General features: G+C 67.5%; 3 protein-coding genes across 3 annotated transcripts; all 3 read right to left on the bottom strand.

Annotated features, from left to right (window-relative positions):
- Positions 1–3: 3 nt before the first annotated feature.
- LOC311221834 (cell adhesion molecule 4-like) lies at positions 4–7,869 on the bottom strand (the record flags this gene model as incomplete). Its single annotated transcript, XM_084307233.1, is given in 11 exon segments — positions 4–80; positions 779–907; positions 1,362–1,534; positions 1,654–1,706; positions 1,708–1,745; positions 2,456–2,617; positions 3,465–3,510; positions 3,512–3,600; positions 4,230–4,382; positions 5,137–5,283; positions 7,790–7,869. Coding segments are annotated over 11 exon segments (1,131 nt in total), but the record flags the coding sequence as incomplete, so codon positions are not given.
- Positions 7,870–11,650: 3,781 nt separating this feature from the next.
- Positions 11,651–13,702, bottom strand: RPS19 (ribosomal protein S19). Its single transcript, XM_084307229.1, has 6 exons — positions 13,635–13,702; positions 13,354–13,424; positions 13,172–13,272; positions 11,964–12,147; positions 11,813–11,867; positions 11,651–11,711 (listed from the first exon to the last, which is right to left on the bottom strand). Exons 2-6 carry the CDS (start codon positions 13,422–13,424, stop codon positions 11,685–11,687), a joined length of 438 nt encoding a protein of 145 aa, XP_084163355.1. The 5' UTR covers positions 13,635–13,702; the 3' UTR covers positions 11,651–11,684.
- Positions 13,703–14,211: 509 nt separating this feature from the next.
- Positions 14,212–17,373, bottom strand: LOC311221829 (guanylate-binding protein 3-like). The gene is made up of 9 exons (XM_084307228.1): positions 17,181–17,373; positions 16,942–17,069; positions 16,762–16,871; positions 15,934–16,133; positions 15,611–15,853; positions 15,250–15,524; positions 14,957–15,169; positions 14,784–14,886; positions 14,212–14,701 (listed from the first exon to the last, which is right to left on the bottom strand). The coding sequence occupies exons 1-9, from the start codon at positions 17,353–17,355 to the stop codon at positions 14,319–14,321; spliced, it is 1,830 nt and encodes a 609-aa protein (XP_084163354.1). The 5' UTR covers positions 17,356–17,373; the 3' UTR covers positions 14,212–14,318.
- Positions 17,374–17,380: the final 7 nt, after the last annotated feature.

Below are 17,380 nucleotides of genomic sequence, written 5' to 3'. Positions count from 1 at the left end.
GCCGTCGGCGCCGTTGAGGAAGGCCTCTCGCGCCTCGCCGTGCTCGTCCAGCCCGCTGGCCTCGTGCGTCAGGTACGAGCCTGGGGGAGGGACCACGGCCCCGTGGGCACGCCCCCGGACACGCCCCCAGGGTCTAAGCCCCGCCCATCCACGCCTAAACCCCGCCCCTCGCTGCCAAAGCACCACCCCTGTTCCTCCAGCCTGCCTCCCATGCTCTGCCCTGTGGATGGCCACGCCCCCACTGAAACCACGCCCCCACGTAGGCCACGCCCCCAGCCGTAGCCACCCCCGTTTTAAAACCACGCCCCCAAAGCCCCGCCCCCTTCACCTGTTCCCCTTCTCCCCAATACCAAGCCCTGCGCTCACCCCAAGCCCCGCCCACACCCCAAGCCCCGCCCCCATCATGCATTACTCTAGGCCACACCCCCTCCATTACATACGCCCCTTCAGTTGGCCACGCCCCCTCTTTTAAGCCCCACCCTCTGCCCCTGCAGCCCATTCCCCATCCCACCCCTGAACCCCACCATGGCCCTGTCTCCAAATCCCGCCCTCTTTAAGACCCCGCCCACTCGGAGGCCCCTCCCCTCCGTTCCTGGCCACGCCCCCTCCGTTAGTCACGCCCCTTCCATTGGCCACGCCCCCTCTTTTAAGCCCCACCCCCTGCCCCTGCAGCCCATTCCCTATCCCACCCCCCAACCCCACCAAGACCCTGCCCCATAACCCCACCCCTTTTGAGTCCCCGCCCCCTTGTGCCCCGCCCCCCGGAGGCCCCGCCCACCTTTCTGGCGGATGGAGCACCAGACCATGGTGACGAGGACGCAGATGAGCAGGAAGACGAGCAGCGCCAGGATGCCGCCCACGATGGCGTAGGGCACCGAGCGCTGCGCCGCCACCACCGCCCCCGGGTCTGACACGGCCCCGTCAGCACCGGGGGGCACGGGGGGGCACGGGGGGGGGTGTGGGGACATGGGGGGACACCATGGGGGTGCAGGGGACACCCAGGGTCTCTTGGGACCCAGTTTGGGACCGACAGGAGGCTCCCAGGGGGGGGTCTAGGGGCTAACAGGGTCTCAAAAGGGTCCCTGGGGAGCTCAGTTTGGGGCCACTGGGGACCACCGGGGTCTGCTGGGGCCCACGGGGGGTCTGTGGGGACCACCAGGGGTCTCATGGGGGCACTGAGGCTGTCCTGGGACCACCGGGGCTTGGGTTTGGGGCCACCAAGGGACTCCCTGGGCCACCGGGATCTCAAAAGGGTCCCCGGGGAGCTCGGTTTGGGGCCACTGGGGCCCACCAGGGACCTGTTGGGGTCCACGGGGGTCTTTGGGGTCCACGGGGGGGTCCCGGGGGGGGCGGGGGCTCACCATAGACGACGAGGACGTAGTGGTCGGAGGCGCGGCCGTGGCGGTTGCCGGCCTGGCAGCTGTAGGTGCCGTTGTCCTGGGGGCTGAGCGCCGGCAGCGTCAGCACCTCGCCCTCCGCACGCGCCCGCTCGGGAAGGGACTCGTTGCCCCGGCTCCAGGCGATGTCGGTGGGGCTGGGGGAGGAAAGGGGGGGTTGGGGGGGGTCACTAAGGGGGTTGGGGGGGTCACTAAGGGGTCTGGGGGGGGGTTTTGGGGGGGTCAGGGGGGTCGGGTCGGGGAGCCCCCCACTCACAGCGGGTTGCCGTTGACGGCGCAGGTGAGCACCAGGGTGTCACCCTCCCGCAGGGACGCTCTGCGACGGGTGGATGCGCGCCGTGGGGGCGTCTGGGGGGGGGGAGGAGGTGTTAGCGCCCCCCCCCCGGGGGGTTGGGGGACCTCGGGGGGAGTTGGCTGTGCCCCCCCCCCCCCCACCTGCATGGTGCCAGGCCTGTGCCACCAAGTCCCTGCTGGCCCTCCCATTCCTGTGTCCCCCCCCTCCCCAGTGCTGTGTCCCCATTCCTGTGTCCCCCCCATTCCTCATCTCCCCCCAAATTTCTGTGTCTTCCCCCCCATTGCCATGTCCCCCCACCATCCCCCCCATGCCCCTGTGCTCCCCCCATGTCCCTGTGCCCCCCTGTGCCCTCCCCATCCCCTTTGTCCCCTCCGTGCCCCCCCATCTCCCCATGTCCCTGTGCCCCCCCATTCTCCCTCTTATCCCCCCATCTCCCCCCATTCCCCATCTCCCCCCATCCCCCCCAACATCCCCATCACCCCCCCCGTGTCCCCATGACCCCCCCATTCCCCCCATTATCCCCCCATCTCCCCTCATCCCCCCCATTCCCTCCCCGTGTCCCCATGTCCCCCCCACACCCTCCCTGTGTCCTGGTGCCCCCCCATGTCCCCATGACCCCCCCATTCCCCCCTTATCCCCCCATCCCCCCCATTTCCCCATTTCTCCCCCATATCCCCCCACACCCCCCCGTGTCCCCACACCCCCCCATGTCCCCCCACACCCCCCGTACCCCCCCCACACCCCCCCGTGCCCCCCCGCTCACACTGCACGTCCAGCATGTACTGTGTCTGCCGGCGCTGTCCGCGCAGGGCGGGGTGCGTGGCCTCGCAGGTGAGGATGGCGCCGTGGTCGCGCCGCTCCACGCGCAGCCGCAGCACCGAGCGCTGCCGGAACACCTTGCCCCGCTGCTCGCGGCTGCTCGAGCCTGGGGGGGGACAGGGGGGGACAGGGGGGGACACGGGGGGGGACAATGGTGACGCTGGGGTGTGGGGGGGGCACCCCTGTGGTCACTGAGGAGGCCCCGTGGGGATGGGGTGTGGGGAACCCCCCCCCCCCGGGCTCGGTCCCAGCAGGGTTGTGGTCACCTCGCTGAGGGCACCGTGGTCCCGTCCTGGTGCCCCAAAGTGTCCCCATGGCTCTGTCCCCATGGCCCTGTCCCCGTCCTCATCCCCAAAAGGGTCCCTGTGACCCCCACAGGGTCCCCATGTCCCCTTCCCATGTCCCCATCCCTGCCAGGGTCCCAATGTCCCCGTCCCCATCCCCACAGGGTCTCCTCCATGTCCCTGTCCCCATGTCCCCGTCCCCCCAAGACTCCCTGTGACCCCACAAGGTCCCCATGTCCCCGTCCCCATGTCCCTGCCCCAATGTCCCCACCCCCAGCAGGGTCCCTGTGACCCCACAAGGTCCCAATGTCCCCATCCCCATCCCCACAGCACCCCCATGTCCCTGTCCCCAAGTCCCTGTTCCCGCCAGGGTCCCCATGTCCCCATCCCCACATCCCCACACCCAGTAGGGTCCCCATGACCCCACGAAGCCCCCACCCCCCCAGTGACCCCATATCCCCCCCCAATGTCCCCATGTCCCCCCCCGATGTCCCTGTGTCCCCCCCCTTGTGTCACCCCCATCCCCATGTCCCTGTCCCATCCCCACCCCAGCAGGCTCCCCGTGACCCCACGAGGTCCCCACCCCCCCAATGACCCCATATCCCCCCCAATGTCCCCGTGTCCCCCCCCCGGTGTCCCCACCCCCCCCCCGTGCCCCCACCCCGTCACCTTTGAGCTCCCTGCGGTCCCGGTACCAGCGCAGGGTGGCGGGGGGCCCGTGCGCGGGGCACGACGCAGCTCAGCTCCACCTCGCCCCCCTCCACCGCCGGCTCCGTCACCTCCACCACCGGCGTCTCGGGGGGCACTGTGGGGCCGGGGGGGCGTCAGGGCCCCAAAAACACCCCCAAACACCCCAAAACAGCCCCAAATATCAGCCCCAATAAAGGTGGGGCTGTGCTTTGTGGCGCAGGGCACGGAGGAGCCGCCGCCAACCCTGTGTCCTGGTCCCATTCCCGCTCCCGACCCCGCTCCTGACCCCATCCCGGTCCCGACCCCGTTCCTGACCCCATTCTCGATCCCATTCCCGGTCCTGTCCTGGTCCCAGCCCCGCTCCCGACCCCATTCCCAGTCCTGTCCCAGTCCCAACCCAATTCCCGGCCCCATCCCGGTCCCAACCCCGCTCCCATCCCCATTCCCGACCCCGTCCCGGTCCCGACCCTGTTCCTGACCCCATTCCCGACCCCGTCCCAGTCCTGACCCCATTTTGACCCCATTCCTGGCCCCATCCCGTTCCCGACCCCGTTCCCAACCCCATTCCCGGTCCCAGCCCCAATCCCGACCCCACTCCTGGCCCCGTCCCAGCCCCATCCCCGCTCCCATCCCCATTCCTGGCCCTGTCCCAGCCCCATCCCCGCTCCCATCCCGGTTCCCGGCCCCATCCCGGTCCCGACCCCATTCCCGTCCCCATTCCCGTCCCCGTATCCCGTCCCCGACCCAGCACGGTGAGGGTGGCGATCTGGTGGTGGGTGTCGTCGGTGTAGAGCTGGCAGAAGTAGCCGCCCTCGTCGTCCAGGCGCGCGCGGGCCAGCTGGATGCGGAGCTGCCGCTGCGTGAACTCGGCCAGCTGGAACCGCTCGTCCTTCAGCGCTGAGACAGCCCCGCTCACACCACGGGCACCCCAAACACCCCACGGACACCACAGCCACCCCACGGACACCCCACGGACACCCCAAACACCCCACGGACACCCCACTGACCCCACGGACACCCCATTGACCCCACGGACACACCACAGATACCCCAAGCACCTCACAGCCACCCCACTGACCCCACGGACACCCCACAGACACCCCACGGACACCCCACTGACCCCACGGACACCCCATTGACCCCACGGACACACCACAGATACCCCAAGCACCTCACAGCCACCCCACTGACCCCACGGACACCCCACAGACACCCCAAACACCCCATGGACACCCCACTGACCCCACAGCCACCCCACAGCCACCCCACAGACACATCCCGGAGCCCCCCCCCACATCCCAGTCCCCCCCCAGCGTCCCAGTGCCCCCTCCCTTGTCCTGGAGCCCCCCCAATGTCCCGTTGCCCCCCCAGTGTCCCAGTGCCCCCTCCACATCCCAGTTCCCCCCACGTCCTGGTGCCCCCCGGCATCCCGCTGCCCCCCCCATGTCCCCGAGCCCCCCCCAATGTCCCAGTTCCCCCCCCTTTGTCCTGAAGCCCCCCCAATGTCCCGGTGCCCCCTCCACATCCCAGTTCCCCCCCTGCATCCTGGTGTCCCCCTGCGTCCCGGCGCCCCCCCGCCATCCCGCTGCCCCCCCGGCATCCCGCTGCCCCCCCTGTGTCCCCGCGCCCCCCCCGGCGCCCCCCCGCTCACCGCGGGTGCCGTTGAAGAAGAGCGTCTGGCGCGCGGGGTTCTGGATGACGACGATGGAGCCGTCGTAGTGGTGCAGGCGGCAGGTGATCTCGGCCGTGCTGCCCTCCAGCACCGTCACGTTCTCCGCCTGCACCTCCTGCGCCCGCCCTGCACGCACGGCACCCTCACCACCCGGCACCGGGGGGGGCGCCGGGGGGGCAAGGGGACACGGGGACACTGGGGGGGCACCGGGACATGGGGACACCGGGGTGGGGCCACCAGGACGGGAGGGGTTGGGATGGAGGCACCGGGGGTGGGGGCACCAGGACACGGGGACACCGGGGGGGGGCACTGGGGGTAGGGGTACCAGGACACAGGGACACCAAGGGGGGCACCGGGACACCGGAGGGGCACTGGGGGGGGGCATCGGGACATTGGGGGGGCACCAGGACACCGGGGAGGGGCAGTGGGGGTAGGGGTACCAGGACATGGGGACACCGGGGGGGGCACCGGGACACCGGGGGGGGCACCGGGGGTAGGGGTACTGGGACACGGGGACACTGGGATGGGAGGGATTGGGATGGAGGCACTGGGGGTGAGGGCACCGGGACATGGGCACACCGGGGGGACACCAGGGGGGGGCATCGGGACACGGGGACACTGGGGGGGAACCGGGACACAGGGACACCAGGACTGGGGACATCAGGATGGGGGCATTGGGGATGGGGGCACCGGGGACACCACCACTGGGCATGGGGACACCAGGATGGGGGCACTGGGATGGGGACTTTGGGACTGGGGACACTGGGATGGGGGCACCGGGGGTGCACATGGGGCCGGCAGTGGGCCAGGAGGATGGGGACAGGTTGGGGACACGGAGGGGGGGGGCACAGGGACAGCCAGCGGGGGGGGTAACGGGGACGGGACAGCCACTGGGGGGGGTCACAGGGATGGGACAGCCACTAGGGGGGGGGTAACGGGGATGGGAGAGCCCCCGGGGGGGTTAACGGGGACGTGGGAGCCCCCGGGGGGGGGATAACGGGGCCGGGGCCGGGGTCAGAGGGCACAGGGACGGAGCCACCGCTGCCGGTGCCCCCCCAGCCCCGGCGCCGCGGTTCCGCTGTGTCAGCACAACGCCCCCCCCCCGGCCCGCGTCCCCCCCCCTCGCGTTCCCCCCCCCCCCTCCCTTTTATTTTTTGAGGGTCGCCACGGCGACCGCGGCGCCACCGCCAAGGTCGTCCCCGCGCCAAGGTCACCGCGGCCGGGCCGGGGCTCGTGGGGACCCCGGGGCCGGTGGCGCCCACGGGGGAGCGGCGGGGACAAAGGGACGCTTTGTGTGGCCCCCCCCTTCCCTTTTAATGTCCCCCCCCCTCGCTGAGTGGGGTAGGGGGGCGCGCGGGGACCGGCGGGTGGCCCCCGGGGGGGGGGGACAATCGGCTCTTTCTGCCGGGGCCGGTGGCGCCTGGCACCTCGGGCGGGACGGGGGTGGTGGCACCGTGTCCCCAAGGCCCCCGCGGCCCCAAAAGCGCGGTGTCCCCAAAAGCCTGGCGTCCCCAAAGCCACCACTTTGTCCCCAAAACCACCAGCGTGTCCCCAAAGCCACCTCCATGTCCCCGAGGCCACCAGCGTGTCCCCAGCGGTGTCCCCCCACCCGCAGGATGGGGGCAGGAGGTGGCCGGGAGCGGTGACAGCAGCCACGAGGGGGCCGGGACGGTGGCAGGAGGGTGCAGGGACACGGGGGGGGGGACACCAGGGGACAGCAGGGGGGGGGCACGGCAACGGACAGCGCGGGGGGGGCACCGTGGGGACAGCCGAGGGCACGGGGACACCGGGAGGAGGCGTGGGGACACGAGGGCCTGGGGACACCGGGGGACACCAGGGGACAGCGGGGGCTGGGGGGGGTCAGGGATGGCCGTGGGGGGGTCGGGGGGTGGCACCCGCGTGTGTGCGTCCCCCCCCCACGGTGTCCCCCTGTCCCTGCCGCAGGCTGGGGGGGGGACAAAGCTGAGGGGACTGATGGGGACTGGGGGGGGGTAAATGGGATGGGGAGGGGGGAAAAGGGATGGGGGGGGGGCTAAAAAGGATGGGGGCGGCTAAAAGGGTTGAGGGGGGGTTGGGGAAAAGGGGGGGGGGGATGGGGACAAGGGGGGGGACATCAGCAGGGATGGGGGGCGCTGGGGGGGGGCTGCCAAACGCCATCTTCCCCTTCCCGGCTCCAGGAGAGGAAAGGGGGGGGGCACGGGGATTTGGAGCCCCCCCCCCCGGTTAATTTTGGGGAGGGGGAGCCCCCCCCTGATTTGGGGAGAGGGTGATGGGGAGCCCCCCTCCCCCTGCTTGGGTTCTGTGCTTTGGGGGGGGGGCTCGCAGGGGGGGAGGCGGCGCGGGAGGGCTGCGGATGCGCGGCGGAGGCAGCTGGGATGAGGGGGGGGGCACCGCGGGGGCCCAGCGAGCTCGGGGGGGGCCCCCCCGGGAGGATGAAGAGGGGCTGGGGGCCGGGGGGGGGCTCCCCAAGCCGTGTTCCCCCCCCCAACCTTCTTGTAGGGTAGGGGCGCAACGCGGGGCCGGGCGCTGCGGAGCAGGTGGATGCGGAGGGGAAGGGGGGGGGGGGACACTGGGGGGGGGTCACACAGACACGGGGGGGGGACACAGCGAGGGGGGGGCGCATCCTGCCTACCTTCGCCCGCCGCCCAGAGCAGGAGGAGGCCGGCGAGCAGCGGGGGGCCGCGGGGGGGCTTCATGGTGGCTGCCGCGTCCCTGTGCCGCTCCCCACCTGGCAGCGGGCTGCTGGCGGGATAATGTATGCTAATGAGATGCGAGAGGCCGGGCCAATGGGCGCGGAGGAGGAGCCGGGGCCGCCGGGGAGGCCGCTGTTTACAGTCCCATGCGGGTGCTGGGGGGCTGGGAGCCCCCCATGAAGGTCCCCGGGGGTCCTGCATCGCCCCCCCCCCCCCCCATCCCCTTCCCGGGGGAGGGGACCCAGCGCCGGGACCCCCGAGGGGTGAGGGGGGGGCTGGGGATGGCGCCCCCCAGCTTGGGGGGGGGGGAAGTGGCAGCAGAACCCCCCCACGAGGGGTTGGGGACCCCAAAAAGTAAATGGGGTGCGCTAAGAAGGGGTGGGGGAGGGTCTGCCCCCCCCCCTTTTGGGGTCGCAGCCCCCCCGGGACGAGACCCCCGCACCCCGAGCTGGGATGGGGGCGGCCAAAAGTGGCGGCGAGCACCCCGGGGTGGGACGGGGGGCACCCAAAGTGTTGCCCCTACCCCTAAAATCAGAGTTTTTCCCCAAAAAAAACACAGCTCCCCCCCCCTCGGGGGCCAAAGGGGTCCCCCCCACGGCCCCATTGTCCCCCCGGCGAGGGCAGCGGGGTTTCTATGGCAGCCCTCACCCCCGGCAGCACGAACAAAGCGGCGACTCAGCGCGAACAGCGCGGCCTTTCTGCGCCGCCCGGCTCCGGGGGGGGCGGCGGGGGGGGCCAGCGCGACGTTTTGGGGCCGTTCGTCGCCTTTTCGGGGCCGTTCGTCGCCCTTTCGGCCCCCCGCGGCCATTCGTGGGGCTCGTCGGCACGCGGGGCACGTCCCGGCTCGGCGCGGGGAGGGGCGAGGCGAAGCTGCCCCAAAAAACGCCCTTTTGGTGGCCGAAAGATTCGGGATCTGGCGGGCAGCCCCGAAAACGGGGTGAAAAGCGTGGAAACGGGGCAAAAAAAAAAAAAAAGGGAACTTACGGCAGGATTCGGCGGCCCCACCGGCGGCGGGGATGGGGCCGAACGCACAGAGACGGCCTCGGCGGGTTGTGGGGAGCCCCTGCAGCTGGGAGAAATGGTAGAAAAAAGGAGGATTTGGGTTTTTTTTGACATTAGGGACGCCCTAATGTCAAATTAGCACCCCACAGAGGGGTCTGCGCCACCCCAAAGTGATGAGGAGGAGACCCTGTCCCGGGGGACCCCAGCTGGAAACTCAGCGTGCAGGGGCGAGACTGGGACAGGAGCCCAAAGTGATGCCCAATTTCCGCCTGTTTTGCCCCAAATCTTACTGCCACCCCCGCGGTGCGGCCGCCGAGCCCTCTAGTGGGACAGCGTGCGAGGGAAGCGCGGCCGCCTCGGGGCGAAACGCTGCGGCACCAGGCCGGGGAGGCGACGGGTGCTGGGTCCTGGGGGTTAATTAGCTTCAGTGATTAACGAGGAGCCGATGAGCAGCCGCATGCCCTGGCTGCTGTCACCCTGCTGGAGCCCAACGAGGAGGAGACGAGGAGCAGGAGCAGCAGCAGCACCGTGTCCTCTTCTCTTCTGTGCCTCCAAAGGGTTCCTCTGCCTCCAACGCTGCAGCTGCGGGGCCTCTCCCAGCAGGTAAGGGTTTGGGGGGGGGGGGTTGGGGGGCTTGGAGCACGTCAGGATGGGGAAAAAAGGTCAGGATGGGGAAAAAAGGGACGGGAAAAGGGGAGCCCCAGCCCCGAGGGCTCGGCACCGCCCGGCAGGGCAGGGGAACAACCCAGGGGAACAACCCAGGGGAACCAAGCCAGGGGAACCAACCGGTCCTGCTGCAGCCCGCGGGCACCGGCCCGCCCCGGTGACGCCTTTGGGGAGCAGGTGAAGGCAGGGAGGTGGTGACAGGGATCGGCACCACGCCGGGATGGGAGCAAACGGGGCCCTTCTGGGGCTAAAAGGGGCGCGTGGGGGAGTGGGTGCACAGGTGAGGAGCTGAGGGAGGTGGGGAGGGAGGAGAAAGCCAAAATAAGGTGAGGGAGGCGGTGAGGAAAAAAGCCCAAATCTCTCCTCCTCGTCAGCCTCGACCACCTCAGGGAGGGCTCAGGAACCGCAGAATACCCCAGGTAGGAAGGGACCATAAGGATTGAGACCCCAACACGGCTCTAACCCCAAATTTTAGACCGTGTGACTAAGCACGGAGACCAAAATCATCTAAAAACCCTGCCAGGCCTGGTGGCTGAGCGCTCACCGACTTCTTTCTCCACAGGCAGCCGGCGCCTCTCACCGCGACCATGAGGAGCAGCAGCGCCGCACGAGGCAGGGGCTGGAACACCCCATGGGAGACACTGATGGCAGCCACGACGAGCCCCCCTCGAGCCCCCCGAGGCTCCTGAGGCGGCTGCGGGGGGCGGCGGGGCCGAGGCCGGGCCCTGAGCGCCCTGAGCCCCCCGGGACCCCGCGGGACCCCCGGTGGCGCCGCGGCACAAAATGGCGGCGGGGCCGCTTCTCCCTCAGCGCCTTTCCCGCCCACGGCGCGGCCCCGCCCCCTTTTCCCGGCCCTCAGCCAATCAGAGTCCGCGAGCGGCGCGTGCCGCTGAGGGGCGCGACGACCGTTAAACGGCCGCCCCAGCCCGCGCGGGTCGCGAAGCTCCTTTTCCTGAGGTAAAATTTTTAGAAAAAACGTTTTTTTTGACCCAGAACCCGCTTGGAGGGACGGGGGGGACCCAAAGTGTGTCCTGAAGTCGATTTGGGAGGAATCCTGTGGTGTATTTGGAGGTAAGGGGCTGCCGCCCTCCCCAGTCCCCTCAGGCTGTGCCGAGCCCCGTTAAATTCCTGTTAAAATACCATTAAATTCCCATAAAATTCCCATTAAACTTCCCCAAAGCAAGTAGGAAAAGTACCCCAAGGTAGGGGCCCCTTCCCCCCCCGTCCTTTCCCATGTTCTGAGGGGTCTCTGAGGGGCTCCTCTTGCCCAGCTGGGTTAAAATCCTCCAATTTGACGTCTTCAAGCAAAAAAACATTATTTTTTCCCCCTTCTTCTTCTCGCCTGCCCACTCTGGCATCGCCACACAGGAGGGGCGGTTGTTGGAAGGCCACAAGAACCACGCTGGTTAAAAGAAAAACGAGCCTAAAAATACCTAAAAACGCCCGCTCCCCCCCTTCCCAAGAAGAAAAAAAGCTTTTTTATTTTTTTTAAAAAAAAAACTAAATCCCAAATCAGCGCAGCTGACACAACAGCTGCTTCTCCCTTTCAGCCCCATCTCCGCTGTCATTCTTGCTTTGTTTTGTTGCAAAAAAAAAATCTATAAATTGCTGCAAACGCTGCCGTTTTCCTGCCTCTTTCAGGATTCTTCCAATCCATGGAGGAATTTGCACCAAAATTGCCCATTTTTGTCCTGTTTCTCCCAGGGCTGAGCCCCTGCTCCCTCCCAGCCCCGCGCTTTCTCCCCCCAAACCCACTGGTGACACCTAGAAATGGTCATTTTGGGGACCAAAGGGCATTTCTGCTGCTTTTTCCTCAAAAAAAGCACAGTTTTTAGTCTGGTGAGGCCAGGCAGCAGCGAGTCAGCTGCAGCGAGAGCCAATTTGGGTGTTTTTTCCCTTAAATTTTAAATAAAAATGCTGATAAATCGGGGCTGGAGGGACCGATCATGTTTATGGGGCCGCACAGTGAGGCGAGGCGCCTCAAACCCAAGGGCCAATTCCTCACTTTTTTTTCCCCCCGCAGCACCATTTTTTGGACAGAAATCCTCATTTTTCCCCTCAAAAAGCCCCCCCGACCCCCAACCCCCCCCATTTTCCCCCCGGCGTTCGGAAGGAGCACTCCACACCCCGTGTTAACGAAGCTGTTTTTATTCCGCAGCGTCACCCCTAGTGCTTCTTGCTGGCGGCCGCCACCTGGGGAAGGCAGAGAGACCCCCGTCAGCGTGAAAACCACCAGAAAAAGAGAAAAAAAAACACCAAAAACCTCTTAAATCACCCCAAAACGGGGCACGCACCTGCCCGGCGATCCTATCCAGATCCCGCTGCCCCTGCGGCGTCAGCTTGCGCCCGCTGGCAAAAAAACAGACAGAGCGTTGAGAAGGGAACAAAACCAGCGGAACAAAGTGATGAAAAAGCACGAATTCGCCCCAAAAGGGGGCTCCTCACCCGTCCTGGTCCTTCTCCACCATCTTGAGCCCCTCGAGCGCCTGCAGCACGCGGCGGGCGACGCTCTTGGAGCCGCGGCTGAAGTGGCTGGGCATCACGCCGTTGCGCTGCCGCCCGCCGTAGATCTTGGTCATGGAGCCCACGCCGGCGCCGCCGCGCAGGTACAGGTGCCGGGCGGTGGAGGCTGAGGGGGAAAAAAGAGTTTTTTTTGGGGAAAAAAGCGAGGTTTGGGGGAAATAGGGTGTTGGGGGGTTTCTGAGGGAGATGGAGGGGTTTGCGGGGAAGGCTGGTGGTTTTGGGGAGATATTTTGTGTTTTCAAGGAAAACAGATCAATTTTTTTTTTAGGGGGGACACAAGGCTCCTCTTCTTGAGGGAAAATCTGTTTTTGGGGAAAAAATCCTGTCTTTGTAAGGGATAAAGCTCCTGATTTTGGGGGAAAATCCTCTGTTTTAGGCTAAAAGCTCACAGTTTGGGGGAGAAAAGCTTCCCATTTTGGGGAAAAAAGCTCCTGGTTTGTGGGGAAAATCCGGTTTTATGCTAAAAGCTCCCAGTCTTGGGGAGAGAAGTTTCCAGTTTGGAGGAAAAAAGGCTCCCGGTTTTGGGGGAAAATATTCTGTTTTAGGGAAAACATTCCTGGTTTTGTGGGGAATAACGCTATCAGTTTTCAAGGAAAATCCTCTGTTTTAGGCAAAAAGGTCACAGTTTTGGGGAGAAAAACTTCCAGCTTTGGAGTGTGGGGAGGAAGGCTTCAGTTCCTGGGGGAAAATCTTCTGTTTTGGGGAAAAAAATCCTGGTTTTGAGGGGACAAGGCTCCCAGTTTTGAGGGAAAATCCTCTGTTTTAGTCCAACTCCAGGTTTGGGGAAGAAAGCTTCTGGTTTCAGGGGGAAATCCGCTCACATTTTGGAGGAGACTCCAGTTTTGGGGGAAAATCTCCCGGTTTGGGGGGAAAACCCTCCCATTCTTGAGGGAAAAGCTCCCGGTTTGGGGGAAAAATCCTCTATTTTGGGCAAAAAGCTCCTGGCTTTGCAGATAAAAACTTCCCCTATTTTGTAAGGGAAATCCTCCTGGTTTTGGGGTAAATTACTCCTTTTCTTGGGGAGAAAACCCTCTGTTTCGGGCAAAAAGATCCTTCTGTGCAGAAAAACCTCTCCTTTTGGGGCTAAACCCTCCCGTTTTGGGCCAGAACCCCCCGGTTTCGGCACTCACCGGCCCGCGTGTAGAACCAGTTCTCGTCATAGGGCGCCAGCTCCTTGTGCTTGGCCAGCTTCACCGTGTCCACCCACTCGGGCACCTTCAGCTTCCCCGACCTAAGGGCGGCGCCGTTACCGGGGGCTCTCCGGTCCCCCCCGGTGCCCCCCCGGTCCCCTCCCGGTCCCCCCTGCACTCACTTCTTGAGGAAAGCCGCCAGGGCCCGCACGAACTCCTGCTGGTTCACGTCCTTCACCGTCACCCCGGGCATCTACCGGGACACGGGGGGGGGGGTCAGCGCCGCCGGGACCGGGACCCGAACCGGGACCGGGACCCCCCCCCGCGTGCCCTCCGCGCCCCCCAAGGTCCCGGTCGCGTCCCCACCCCCCCGGTTCCGTTTCCGCCCCCCCGGTTCCGTTTCCTCGCCCCGGTCCCCCCCCATCCCCGGTTCCCCCCCCCCGGTGCCGGTCCCGGCCCCGACCTCGCTGCTCCGTGCGCGCGCGGCGGGGCCGGAAGAGGAGGGAGCGCGGGGCCGCCCGGGGGAAGGCGCAGGGCTCGAGTCTCGCGAGAGCTTCTCCTCCAATCCCCCTCCGCGAGATTTCGCCCCGCCAATAGGAGCGCTGAGGGGGCGTGGCTCCGCGTTCCCGCCCCCCGTGAGGTCATGGCGCGCCGCCGCCACGTGGGGGCGCGCTGCGGGCGTGACGTCAGCGCTGGCTGGGGCAGCACCGGGCGCGCTTCGCTCCGGTGGCAGCCGGGAGGTCACCGCCGGGGAGGGGGGGGCTGGGAGCGGCCGGGGAGTCGGGGAACGACCGGGAGGGGACCGGGGTGGGGCGAGGAGCGGCCGGGGGAGCGCCGGGGGGTGGCGGCGCCTCCCAGAACCGGGAGGGGGCGTGCAGGGGGCTCCTTCCCGGCGTTTCCGGCACAGGGCAAAGCCGCGGTGGCGCCGGGAAGGAACGGGAGGAGCGGAAGGCGCCGGCGGAGCCTTCCGTGGAGCCCTCTGGGCCCCCGCGGCCAGGCGGTGAAGCATCGGCACGGGAGCTGTGTGAAAGCGGCTTTATTTGGCACGGGAGCGGCGGCTGCCGCGGCCATGCAGGCGGCACGAGCAGCGCTGCCCTGCGCTCCCCTTCGGCTCCTCGGCGGCGGCAGCAGCGCCCCGGCCGGCCGCCTACTTGAGGGCCTTGTTTTTGTTGAGCAGGATGAAAATCTCGCAGGCGGTTTTCAGGGCCGCCTGCACGGTCGTGCAGATGTGTCCCACCATGTCTTGGGTTTTGAGCGACTTCCGCAGGCTGGCCACCTCGTCCTCCAGCAGCTTGGCCTGCTCGCTGAAGCCCTGCTTCAGCAGCCGCTCCTGCTCCTGCATCTTGGCCTGCATGGCCCGCTCGATCTCCTGCTGCGCCTTCAGTGCCTCCGCCTGCATCTTGGCCTCCATCATCCTCAGGCTCTCCTGGTAACTGCGCTCTTGGTCGGCCAGCAGCACCTCCAGCTGCTTGTTGCGTTCCTCCGCCGCCTTCTGCGCCTGCCCCAGCAGCTCGGCCTGCTGCTTCTGGTCTGGGGGGGCGACAGGGACATGAGGGGACGCTGGGAGTCAGCCCCGGGGGCTGCGGGGACGCACCGGGGCCGCGGCCCTCACCTGCCAGCTGCTTCTCGACCTCGGTCAGCGCGTTGTCCGCCTTCAGCACCGCCTCAGCCTCCGCCTTGCGCCCTTCCAGGAACTTGTCCAGCATCTCCTCGGCCTGCAGGGCCCCGGGGGGGTGAGGGAACAGCCCCGAGCCCCCTCCCCGAGCCCCGCAGTGCCGTCCTCACCTTGTTGCCCTTGTTCGGGGCCTCCCGGTAGGCATCCACCAGGCGCTGCCGGTCAGCCTGGTAAGCGCGGTAGCCACCGGGCTGGGCGTAGGCGCCCTGGGCCAAGTTGGCTTCGAGGGGCTGGGCCAGCTCGGCCAGCAGCTCCCGGCAGCGCGTGCGCGACGCCTCCTCGTTCTGCTGCAGCAGTGCCCCGTACTCGGCCTGCAGCTCCTCCTGCGGGCACCGGGACGGCGTCAGCACCGCGGCGGGGCCGGGAACACCCGGTGAGGACCCGCAGGGGCGCTGCCACGCACCATCAGCTTCAGCTGCTGCTGCTGGTCCCGGTCCCGGAAGGCGCGGTGGTGGAAGACGGCCAGCGCCTGCTGCAGCCAGCGGTTGTGCGCCTCCGACAGCTCGTGCTGCTCGGCCGGCAGCACCACGCCCTGCACGCCCTTGCGGTACTCCACCAGCGCCTCCACCGCCGCCGCCGCGTTCTCGCTCGCCGCCACCACTGCCATCGTTCCCTCCAGGCAGGGCACGCGCCCGCTGCTGATGGTCTCCAGGTAGCTCGTCACCACCGTGCCGAACGCTGCCGGGAGCGGCACCGAGAGGCACGGTGAGGCCCCAGCACCGCCGCCAAGCCCTCGAGCCCCCCGCTGCCGCCACCCCGCTCACTGTGGCCGTTGAGCTCCACGCCGTCCTGCAGCTGCTTGGGCCTGGAGGCAGCCAGCACGTGCTGGCAGAAGCGCTCCACCTGCGCCAGGAAGCCGGGCTGCAGCGCCGCCTCGGGCAGCTCCTCGGGCCGGCCCCGCTGCTCCGCGCCCACGGGCGGAGGGAAGACGAAGCACTTGCGCGTGGGGAAGTAGTTGCGGATGCACTGCCGCGTGGTGTTGTACGCCACCACCTGCCGCCCGTAGCCTGCGTGGGGCAGCGGGGGCACCGTGAGCCCCGTTATCGCCGCCACCGCCTCCGTGCCGCCTCCCCGCCCGCCCGCTCACCCGGCTTCAGCATCAGCGCCCGCTCCAGGTACTCGTCCTCGCTGATGGGGCGCTCGTCCGCCCGCAGCTCCAGCGTGAAGTCGCGCACGGCCCAGACGAAGTCGGGGAAGAAGCGCACGAACTCGCTGTCCTCCGCCTCCCCCGCCCGCTCCCCGGTGCCCGCCCGCGTCCGGATGAAGCCCGTCAGCTCCGACACCAGCCTGGCACCCGCTCAGGAACCCAACGGACACCCGTGGGGGTCCCAAGCCCGGCCTCTCCCCCCCCAAAATGCCCCAAATCCCACAGCTCGGCCCCCACATGTGCACCCCCAAGCCCCAGTTTCACCACAAATCCCGATGCTTCCCCCTGAATCCTCGTCACCCCCCAGGTGCTGTGTCCCCCCAAATCTGACATCCCCCTAAATCCCACAGCTTCATCCTAAATTCCCCTAAATTCTGCCTTCACCCCACATCCTGCACCCCCCCCCAGCCTAAATCCCTCATCCACTCTAAATCCCACAGCCTCACCCCAAAACCCATATCCCCCCCCAATCCCTTATCAGCCCATACACCACAGCTTCACCCTAAATCTCGCGTTGCCCCCTAAATCCTGCATTCCCCCAAATCGCAAAACTGCAGCCTAAACCCTGCACTGCCCCCTTAAACCCCAAATCCCCCAAATCTGACATCCCCCCACCCCAAAACATCCCCCTAAACCCCACGACTCCACCCCAAACCCCACAACTCCACCCTAATCCTGCTCCCCCATTAACCCTTAAGCCCCAAATCCCCTCAACCCCCCCCCGAAAATTCCCCTAAACCCCCAAATCCCCCTCCCAGTGCCGGATACTCGAGGTTCTCCAGCGCCTGCTGGTCGATGGTGCCAGAGCTGTTGTACACCAGGGTGCTGGAGAGCAGCAGCGCCAGCGTGAAGATCCAGGCGTCGTTACGGCTGTCACCCTACAGCCGGGGGGGGGTCGTCAGGGCCGGATCCGGTGGTCTCGGGCCCCCCCCCCGACCCGACACCCACCTTGTTGGGGTCCCCCAGCCCCTCGGTGTCCAGCAGCACCAGGGTGGTGTCGGCCCGGCACGGGTGCGGCAGGCACCACATCCAGATGCCCTTGGTGTGCGCCTGCACCGTGTGGCCCAGGGGGAAGCCTGCGGGGCCGGGAGAGGGGTCGGGGGGGCGAGCGGGACCCGCCGGCCCCGTTAATCCTCCCTTAACCCCCTCCTTAACCCCGTTAATTGGTGATGCCCCCATGGTCTCACCGGTGCGCCGCTGTGCCAGCCGGTTCATGAGGAAGGACTTGCCGGTGCGGTAGGGCCCGGCGATGGCCACCACCACCACGGGCTGCCCGATGCTGCTCAGCACCTCCAGCGCCGCGGGGTCGGCCCTCAGCACCCCGTCGGGCCCGTTGCGCACCAGGCACAGCGGCTCCTCCATTCCTGCTCCCAGCACAAGCAGAAAT

This window comes from Netta rufina (assembly GCF_964035555.1).
Source record: "Netta rufina genome assembly, contig: SCAFFOLD_158, whole genome shotgun sequence".
NCBI classification, from domain to species: Eukaryota; Metazoa; Chordata; class Aves; order Anseriformes; family Anatidae; genus Netta; species Netta rufina.
This window is presented reverse-complemented; position numbering and strand designations above follow the sequence as displayed.

Coding starts and splice junctions, on each gene's coding strand:
- RPS19 (XM_084307229.1), bottom strand. CDS start 13,424: ATGCCCGGGGTGACGGTGAAGGACGTGAACCAGCAGGAGTTCGTGCGG. Junction 13,273..13,353: donor CTGGCGGCTTTCCTCAAGAA/GTGAGTGCAGGG, acceptor CGCCGCCCTTAG/GTCGGGGAAGCTGAAGGTGC. Junction 12,148..13,171: donor CTGGTTCTACACGCGGGCCG/GTGAGTGCCGAA, acceptor TTTCCCCCTCAG/CCTCCACCGCCCGGCACCTG.
- LOC311221829 (XM_084307228.1), bottom strand. CDS start 17,355: ATGGAGGAGCCGCTGTGCCTGGTGCGCAACGGGCCCGACGGGGTGCTG. Junction 17,070..17,180: donor GCTGGCACAGCGGCGCACCG/GTGAGACCATGG, acceptor CCGGCCCCGCAG/GCTTCCCCCTGGGCCACACG. Junction 15,170..15,249: donor AGCAGCAGCTGAAGCTGATG/GTGCGTGGCAGC, acceptor CGGTGCCCGCAG/GAGGAGCTGCAGGCCGAGTA.